A 10,493-nucleotide genomic window follows, 5' to 3' on the forward strand; every position below is an offset into this window, starting at 1 on the left:
GCTAAATGCAAGTCTATGAGAGCCAGAAACAGGCCAGAATGAGGTTTCAAAGAGATGTATTGAAATGTGACCTCTGCGGTGCTCCATGAATCACTGGAGTTGCCGGACGGTCACTTTTCACCAGTGACCGACGAAAGCGACGTTGGAAAAGGATGATGGCGGCGGCGGGTGAATATGAGATAGGCGGCAGGGGAATTCCATTCAAACCTCCACAATATATAGTAAGTGACAAAAAAATAAAATTCTGATAAGGATGAAGAATCCCTAGAGAGGTTTCTGAATATCTACCTAATGAACTAATTAGAAACTGTAACAGTCTCAGTCCCTCCAGGTAGATGGAATCTGTCATCTCTGCAGATCCAGCATAGCTGTTGTATCTTGGAGTCGACCTGTTACGAAGGGATAATTCCCCATCAAGGATACGCACACCTGCAGAAAGTCTATAAAAACCTGATCCCACCAGGATTGGATTATTTGCTTCTCTGAAGATAGTAAGCAATGATCATCTTCAGTGTTCTGCTCCTTCACCTTCAAGATATTTACAAACTTAGCGCCTTTCTTTCAATGACAACAGGAAACAAAAGCAAGAAATGGAAAACGTATCTTTAGCCATCACTGACGTTATCCTCATGGGTCTTGTTGAGATGAGTAACATGAAGTATCTCTTCTCTTTGGTCATCGGTGTGGTCTATGTGACAGTTATGGTTTTATGTTTTACCATCGTGATGGTTACATATGTGGAAGAGACTCTTCATGAACCCATGTACATCTTCATCTCTAATCTTATGGTCAGTGGTATATACGGAGATACAGCCATCATGCCAAAACTTATCATAGACCTCCTTACCGGATGCTACACTGTTCCATACACCAAATGCCTGGCTCAAAGTTTCTTTATCCAGAGTTATCCTTGTGTTGAGATATTCACTTTCACCGCCATGGCCTATGATCGATATTTGGCTGTTGAGCATCCTCTAAGATACCCAATGCTGATGACCAATAGGAAAGCCCGGAATATTCTGTTGGAGATATGGGTTTACGTCTTGTCGGGACTATGTGTAGTTGTCATATTAGCCTCAAGACAGACTTTGTGTGGGGTGATGATTAACAGTATAATTTGCGATACCATCTCACTTACCAGTATGGCTTGTGGAGACACCACTCTCAGTTTGGCATTTGGATTTACGTGGACCTCAATCATGATAGTTAGCTGTGTCCTAGTTGTCATGTATTCTTACTTAAGGACATTCATTGTGTGTCTCCAAATCTCTGAAGAAGCCTACCAGAAGGCCATCCACACCCTGGTGACCCACATCATTGCCTTCACGGCTTTTATGATCTCAATTTTGTTCTTTGTCTTCCGCTACAGACTTAAAGGACAACTTCTTTCTGTGGTGTCCAACAATGTGATGCTTTTGCTGGGGGCACTTTCCTCCACCCTAAACCCAGTAATATATGGCATCAGGACAGAAGCTCTAAGAACTAAGATCCTTCAAAAATTGCATTGCAAGAAAAACTGAGATCCACATTAGCAAAAAAAAAATAGTAATAATAATAAAGAGAGAAATTAAAAAATATCTGCTTGCTGCAAAAATGAAAACAATTATATTATTATTTATTTCTGTAGTGCCATTGGTTCCAGGGTGCTGCACATAAGAAGGGGTTACATACAAATTAATGATATCACTTACAGTAAACAAACTAGCAATCACAGACTGAGACAGAGGGGAGAGAGGACCCTGCCCTTTCGGACTTACATGCTACAGGATGAGACGGTAGGTTGGTGGGTTGCAGCAGTTCCGGTGTTGGTTGAGGTGATATCTCCAGTAGTGGTGAGGAGGCAGCGGGGTCATTGCAGGCTGTAGGCTTTCCTGAAGAGGTGGGTTTTCAGGTTCCGTCTGAAGGATCCGAGTGTGGTTGCTATTCGGACATGTTGGGGCAAAGAATTCCAGAGGATGAGGGATATTCGGGAGAAGTCTTGGAGGCGGTTGGATGAGGAGTGAATAAGTGTGGAGGAGAGAAGGAGGTCTTGGGAGGACCGGAGATTACCTGAGGGAAGATATCAGGAGATTAGTTCAGAGACATATGGGGTAGACAGGTTATAGATGGCCTTGTAGGTCAGTATTAGTAATTTGAACTGGATACGCTGAGGGAAGGAATGGGAGCCAGTGAAGAGATTTGCAGGGAGGAGAAGCGGAGGAGTAGCGAGGAGAGAGATGGATTAGCCGGGCGGCAGAGTTAAGGATGGACTGGAGAGGTGCGAGGGTGTTAGCAGGGAGACCACGGGAAAGGATGTTGCAGTAGTCGAGGCGGGAGAAAGATCCAAGCAGAATTTAGATAAATGCTGTAAAATGGATTTTTATTTTTAACGTGCATTAAACACACAACGACCATTGTAATTAAATCATCTATCAGATTGCTCATCATCGATGGCCGAATTCTGTGAATAGTTCAAAAAATACAAAAAAAGTCAAAAATATTCTGTGCTTTTCAAACATCTAGTATCTATCATCGATCTATTAGCTATCTAATCTAATTAATTTCATTAATAAGTATTTTTTTGAATTTTTTTTATTTAGATTACTGATTATTACTTTATTTAGATTACTGATTATGATGACTAGATTATTAGATTTATTTAGAATATTCTAGCAACTTACATAAAATTCCCAAAGTGCAGTAATTTTTACAGATTTTTTCAATTGTTCAACTCGTGTAAATGTAAATTGTGAGTGTGAATAGAACATTTTTCCTTTATACAATTTGTATAGATCGTGTAAATTTTGTTTTAGAACCATTTCTAATCTTGTTTTGTCTACCTCATATTTATCTATTTATTTCATTTTTATTGCCTGTCCTTCAAACATTTACTTTTTTATATCTATTAGTGTTTCTTTTTTTCAACTTCTTCTACAGCCTAATTATTGTTTTCTAGGTGGTTTTGCACTACAAATGAACTGCACAGTGTCATGGGTTTACCACAACAGAGAGAGGCCAGAAGACTGCAGCGTCTGATTTCACGTATTTCTGCACTGCTTAGAAGCACGCCACCATTATATTAAACAGTGCAGGTTTCTGATAGCATTGCAGAGGTTAATTTGTTCAGTTGAGAGCTCCTGGAGCTTTCCTACTTTAATGATCTCAGCTGTTCAGTTTTGGCCTCTCCTCTCTACTATATATACTCACCTCTGGAAAGCAGGGATTGCCAGTGTTAGTTTAATACTGCCTGGTTCTGAAGTTGAAGGTGTTTTTTGTTATGAGGTGTTGGAGTGTTTTTCAGGAGACTGTGGCTTGGTGATTTGTCTGTGTGCGTATCCTCATCCTCTCCTATTTGTTTTTTCATACCTTTACTTACACTCTGTTGTTGTGTGCATATTTTAATAATTGGTATTTTCATTTACCTCTGTACATCTCTTCTTAGTCTGGTTTGTGTATTCTCTATACTACAATACTACAACTCCCCTCTTCCCTTGGTGGGAGAGGACAGATAAGGGCTGATTTTGGAGCTCAGCAAAGCACGCGGCTCAAGCATCTTCACAATCAGAAGAAATCTGGGGATAGGTTGGGCGCCCCTACTTTTAGGGATAGGGAAGGAGCCCCTAGCCCCTGTATATCCTGCAACAGTGCCATGACACACTGTCTTTTGACATGTGCTGAGTTACACGATGCCTGTGGATACTTTCTGTACAAGCCTCGGGAGATTTCCAACCACTGATGCCAAACTTCTATTGTAGGGCACCTACATTCCTTAGGCTACTTTCACACATCCGTTTTTTTAAATTCGGCATGATGTGGCGAAAATTGTGAAAACCGGATCCGGAATTGGATCCGTTTTTTTCACATAGAATGTAATGATCGCCGCATCGTGCCGGATGGACATGCGGCGCCTCCAGGTTTTGCCGGATACGGCAAACATGCACCGTCCGGCATCTGCAAAAAACGTTGGCTGCAACGTTTTTTTGCAGCACCGGACCGGCTTTTTCATCACCCCTGTTCGGGCACTGTGAGTTTTAACCCCACAAGTGCCCGGCGCGCATCTCTCTCTCTCTCCCCCTCCCCTTCTCTCTCTCCCTCTCTCTCTCTCCATACGCTCCATACCATTCTTTGGCTGGCTCTCTCATCCCCCGCTGTCTCTCTGGCTGCTCTCTCGTCCCCCGCTCTCTCTTTGGCTGCTCTCTCGTCCCCCGCTGTCTCTCTGGCTGCTCTCTCGTCCCCCGCTCTCTCTTTGGCTGCTCTCTCATCCCCCGCTGTCTCTCTGGCTGCTCTCTCGTCCCCGCTGTCTCTCTGGCTGCTCTCTCGTCTCCCGATCTCTCTCCGGCTGGCTCTCTCGTCCCCCGGTGCTGCGGCTCCTTTAAATGTCCTTCAAGCCGCATCAGGCGCTGCCTGTACATCCGGTGTTACCACTGCAGGCCGGATCCGGCGGCCCGGCTTTTTGCCGCAAGCCGCCGGGCCCCTGACACCGGATGTGTGAAAGAGGCCTAGTGTCTTCATCTACAGTTATCCTTACATCAACGCCGCGGCCTATGACTAGCATTTGGCCATTGGATACCCTTCAAGATACTCAATGCTGATGACCTACAAGAGTTCACTTCCAAAATTAATCCTATAATCCAGAATATTCTACAATCCGGCAGCTCTTTGGTCCTATTGCTGCTGGATCGAAAACATTTTTATTGAATCTGTTAAAGATGTGTGAGTCTTTTTAAGACTTTTTCTCCTCTGATTCTCATGGTTGCAATGTCAGGCTGCTGCAGTAAAAGGGGATCTATAGGAGTATGTTATGACTTATAGAGAAAATTTGCAGGACACTGGTAGAGTGGTCACATGAGTAGTCCCCATCATGTGCAATGATGATGTTGCATTGGCATACTAATCAGAAGATGGCTTGCAAATTCTTTGTAACTTTCCACTAATCTAGGAGGTCCGGCTGTGAGAGAGACCCGATGAGGAGGATTTTTTATATAACGTGTTTGTACATGTAACAGGTTTCCCTGCGTGAACAGAATATCAACATGTCATACGTGTTTACACAGTACATTTTTCTTGCAAATGCAATTCCAGGCAAATAATGAGATACCACTTTACATACACAACTGTGCTGCAGCCATACATGTTTCTACTTGTCCTGACATGAAGGGTGTAATGTCCAGGATGGGAACGGTAGTGTGATGTCATGTTAGTGTTCCCATGGCTGGATACCCAGTGCATGAAGGGAGCGTCGGTGGACCCAAGCACAGAAGGAATGTTGGGCTACACCACCTGGTCGGCTCTTCTCCGCTTTTAAAGCCATGATGGGGCAGCGGTCTATGTGCCGTAGGTTTTTTGGTTGCTGATGTTAAGTATGATAAGTTAAGTAATAATATTATCACCACGTCGAGGTTTGGAAACTTGTTCCAGGGCGTGTAAACATAGTTGTAAAACTGTGTGTCTGGCTTTATAAAAATGAAAGGGAGAGTCATAGATTCCAGGGTCCTTGTATCCAACCCCCTGCTCAATGCAGAATTCCCTAAATCATCCCAGACAGATGAGTGTCCAGCCTCTGTTTGAAGACTTCCATTGAAGGAGAACTCACCACTTCTCATGGCAGCTTGTTCCAATCATTGATCACTCTAACTGTCAAAAAGTTTTTTCTAATATCTAATCTGTGTCTCTTCCCATTCAGTTTCATCCCATTGCTTCTAGTCTTTCCTTGTGCAAATGAGAATAAAGTTGATCCTTCTACAATGTGACAGCCCTTTAGATATTTGTAGACAGCTATTAAGTCTCCTCTCAGTCTTCTCTTTTGCAAACTAAACAATCCCAGATCCTGCAACCTTTCCTCATAAGACAGGGTTTGCAGACCGGTCACCATTCTGGTCGCTCTTTTCTGAACTTGCTCCAGTTTGTTGATGTCTTTTTTAAAATGTGGTGCCCAAAACTGGACACAATATTCCAGATGAGGTCTGACCAAAGAGGAGTAGAGGGAAATAATGACTTCACGTGATCTAGACTGTATGCTTCTGTTAATACATCCTAGAATTGCATTTGCCTTTTTTGCTGCTGCATCACACTGTTGACTCATATTCAGTCTGTGATCTATTAGTATACCCAAGTCTTTTTCACATGTGCTGTCACTTAGCCCTATTCCTCCCATTCTGTATATGCTTTTTTCATTTTATTGTCCAGATGTAGTACTTTGCATTTCTCCCTGTTAAAAACCTTTCTGTTAGTTGCTGCCCACTTCTCCAGTTTATTTATATCTTTTTGAATCCTCTCTCTATCTTCTCTAGTATTAGCTATCCCTCCTAGCTTTGTGTCATCAGCAAATTTAATCAGTTTACCCTCAATTCCTTCATCTAAATCGTTGATAAAGATGTTGAACAATACAGGGCCCAGGACAGAGCCCTGTGGTACCCCACTTGAGACATTCTTCCAACTGGATGTGCAGCCATTTACGACCACTCTTTGGGTCCAATCACTAAGCCAGTTTGGAAACTTGTTCCAGGGCGTGTAAACATAGTGGTAAAACTGTGTGTCTGGCATTGAAAAAATGAAAGGGAGAGTCATAGATTCCAGGGTTCTTGTATCCAAACCCTGCTGAATGCAGAATTCCCTAAATCATCCCAGTCAGATGTCTGTCCAGCCTCTGTTTGAAGACTTTCATTGAAGGAGAACTCACCACTTCTCGTGGCAGTCTATTCCACTTATTGATCACCCTCACTGTCAAAAAGTTTTTTCTAATATCTAATCTGTGTCTCCTCCTATTCAGTTTCATCCCATTGCTTCTAGTTTTTCCTTGTGTAAATGAGAATAAAGTTGATCCTTCTACAATGTGACAGCCCTTGAGATATTTGTAGACAGCTATTAAGTCTCCTCTTAGCCTTCTTTACTGCAGCTAAACATTCTCCGATTCTTTACCCGTTCCTCGTAGGACATAGTTTGCATTCCGCTCACCATCCTGGTAGCTCTTCTCAGAAAATTTGGAGAGGTAACCATGTTTTGCCGCAGTGAATGGTTGACTTGTGGCTAGCTATACCGTCTCTGACGTGTTGTGTGGTTTCCCCAACACAGAGGAAACTAACAATGAAACATGTAATGTAAACAAAGCGCACCCGCAAAAACACCACGAAAACCATTCTGAATTCAGCGCTTTTCTGCCAAGACAGCAAGTTATGGCTGCAGAACAAAAACAGCAGCAAATCCGCTATGTGTGTGAACATAGACTAAGTTGTATTTTTCAATTGCACCATTTTGAGTTGTATATAACTTTTATTACATTTTTAAAGAAAATAAACAGTTTCACTATTGTTTTTCGACATTGTTAAAGTGTTTCATTGGCACTATTCTGTCTTCTTTTGTGTATGGGAATGAAGGAAAAAAACACAAATCCCACTTTTTTTTGCAAATTCCTTTCCTTTTTTGAGTTAAATAAAGAAAAACATACTTTCTTGGGGTGGGAGATAGATTTTGTTTTGAACCAGTGATCCCTTTAATCACTTCTATAAAGTTTTTACGTTATCCTCCTTTATTGTTAAGCTGACAGGAGGACTATTGTGTAGATGTTTATAGAAGACCTGGAGACATTTTTAAGACAGAAGACGGGCTGCATGAATTTCAGGAATTTCCTTTTACTAAAACCCTTAGAATTTCACAATTCACATTGGATAGCCGTTAGGAAAGTGAGATCATATACAGTCCAAAACAATGAAACAGAAGTTCTGGTTTGGGCTTTACCTCTTCTTTATTTCATTGCACAAAATAATAGTTAAACCAGGTACAAAACACAAATTTATCCCTGCTCGCCTGAGCACAAAGTAAGGCTGGTTTCACACTTGCGTTTTATCGCGCAGCGCATTGTGCGCTATCGGTCTCACGCGCATGTGTCCCCTATCTTTAAAATGGCGCACGCAGTGTCTAGCGTTTGCACGCATGCCTCAGCGCTTCAGTGCGCTGCGCATTTTCCATGTCTGTGATCAGACGCGCCAGACGCTACATGTTGCATTTTTCGTTCCGCCCAATGTCGTTAAAACTGCGCATGAGCAAAAAAATAGTATTACAGTCTATGGGTGCGCTGACGTGCACTGTATAGTGCGCGTGTCAGCGCTTTGTGAGCGCATGCGATTTCAGAGTAAACAATGTCTACACACTGTGTAAATCCAGCCCCTCAACAAGAAACATTGTTTTGGAGGATGGGAGATAAAAGAAGGGCTTTGTAGTGCCCCATCATCACTCTCCAGACAGACTGCAAGAAGAAAATACACCCACCCAGCCAGAGATAATCCATATTTGGGATAACAGCAGCTTTTAGGTGAGTATATCACTTTCTGTGAGCCTGTGCTTTGAAATATATAATGTGTACTAATGTTTTATTTTTTGCTTTTGCTAGAATGTCTTCTGGATCCGAATACTCACCAGCACCGGAAGAATTGGCAAACGCAGAGCGTGAGGTGAGTAGTTTGCTGCCTTGTGAAGTATACCTGCCTGTCCAAAAGTGTAATTATTTCTGTTCTTTTACAGACCTCAGCATCGGAGCAGCCAAGTGAGGGTGAGCAGCCGGAGCAGCGTACACAAAGCACGGCGGGAAGGAGACGCACGGTTGGAAAGTTGTTTTTTTTTCAATTATTTTTTCTGTCCTGCTTTTCTCCCCTTTTTTTTCCATCTATATCAATCTCCATAAATGCAAAGATTCTAAATGTATTTCTTTTCTAGGTTCCACAACGGGATGAGGACGTGTATCTCAACAATGAGCAACTCATCAGCCTTGTCCAAGAGCGTGTGCCGTAGTGGGACAGCCGTGACCAGCAGTACAAGGACATTGTGGTGACCCGGCGGCTGTGGAATGAAGTGGCTGCAGCAGTGATGGAGGGCTGGGACAGCGCCTCTGCAACTGTAAAATAGGCGTTCAGTAAGTATTTCTCTGTTATGTCATGCTGCATTGACTCTTGTTCCTGATGATACCTGTTTGTTTACTGCAAGAGATCTCCTTGCAGTAAACACACATGTGTCCTCAGGTTCAATAGTGTACGCACTGTGTATTGTCATGCTGTATTTTTTGTTATGGTTCACTATTGATCCTGATGTTACATGTGTGTTTACTGCAAGGAGATCTCCTTGCAGTAAACACACATGTAGCATCAGGTTCAATAGTGTACGCATTTTGATTGCAATTTTTTGCGGATTCAGTATTGATGACAACTTAGCGCAGGTGTGTGTGGTGATACAGATGTTACCATCATTGCGTTGTACAACCTAATTTTTTTTGTCTTTTCCATTGTTTCAACAGTGAACAAAGTCCACACACGTTGGCGCTCGATGAAGGACCATTTCAACACTGATGTTCGTGCTGATGGACAGGTTCGCAGTGGCTCATCTGCAAGGACAAGAGCCAAGTACTGCTATCATCGCGCCTTGCAATTCTTACGACCAGTACTTGCCACCAGAGCGTAAGTATTTCTTTTTTTTTGCTTTTTTTTTTTTGCTTGTTTTTTATTTTGGATTGACCCTATTCTATTTCACAGCTGATCCGTCTTGTTAATGCTTGATAGTAATGTTGATCTTTTTTTTCCACAGCACCTGGAGCAGCACCCTGCATCCTGTCCCGGGAGCGGTTCTTCATCGATCGACCTCGGACCCATCCCAGCCATCCGACAGTCAGGAAGTAAGTTGCAGGTCAGCAACACAGACAGCTGGTGACCAGGAAGCTGGTCAATCCACTGTTGCCCTGTCCCAGGTCTCTGCCACTGGTTATGCGGGCACTACCCGCCAGCGGCAGAGAGCCTTGGACAGGAATGTCTTGCCCAAGTTCATGTACTTGAGCGAGGCCTTTCATGCCAGCCTCAAGACACTGTCATAAAGAGTGGAAAGTGGGTTCTCACTAATGGAATGTGGTTTTAACCACATGGAACACATACTCCACTCTTTCGACCAGCGCCTTGACCAGCTGGAGGCCGACCTCAATAGATCAGCTCACCATTTCTTTAGTAAAATTGAACGGGGCATGGCGGATCACCTTAGTCCTGAGCAACAGCTGACTGTCTTACACGCCTGCAACAATGCTTACTTGCGGGCTATGCAGCAGAATCAGTACGTGCAGCAGTCAGTGTTGTCATTCCCACCTGTGCCACCACTGACTTGCTTCACCACAGTACCGACTTCTGCTGCATACCACTGCGCGGCCACCTGCATTTCTTGCCAAGCCGGGCACCACTACACCACACCAATGTCGAGTGCTGCTGGTCACTCCACCCCGCCGCCACCACCATGTCATGCGCTGCTCCTGTCAGGAGTACCAGTACTGCCACCGTTACCACATCTTGGCGCACTTCCAATGCAAAATCTGGTTGGGCCACCACCACTTCACCGGTTTGTAGCACAGAGAGAACATCATCTCCGGATCGGAGCACCGTCACTTCTCCAATGTATGAGAGCACCACCACAACTCCTCACCATACAAGGAGCACCACACTTCAGAGGAGCACCACCACCACATCTCCTCATTGGAGCACCGCCACCAC

General features: G+C 43.6%; 1 protein-coding gene across 1 annotated transcript; it reads left to right on the forward strand.

Annotated features, from left to right (window-relative positions):
- The first annotated feature begins 629 nt into the window (after nt 1–629).
- Nucleotides 630–1,520, forward strand: LOC141051458 (olfactory receptor 6N1-like). The gene has a single exon (XM_073548384.1). It carries the CDS (start codon nt 630–632, stop codon nt 1,518–1,520), a length of 891 nt encoding a protein of 296 aa, XP_073404485.1.
- Nucleotides 1,521–10,493: the final 8,973 nt, after the last annotated feature.

This window comes from Dendrobates tinctorius, unplaced genomic scaffold, assembly GCF_039654945.1.
Source record: "Dendrobates tinctorius isolate UK_male_01 unplaced genomic scaffold, ASM3965494v1 ptg000157l, whole genome shotgun sequence".
NCBI classification, from domain to species: Eukaryota; Metazoa; Chordata; class Amphibia; order Anura; family Dendrobatidae; genus Dendrobates; species Dendrobates tinctorius.

Coding starts and splice junctions, on each gene's coding strand:
- LOC141051458 (XM_073548384.1), top strand. CDS start 630: ATGGGTCTTGTTGAGATGAGTAACATGAAGTATCTCTTCTCTTTGGTC.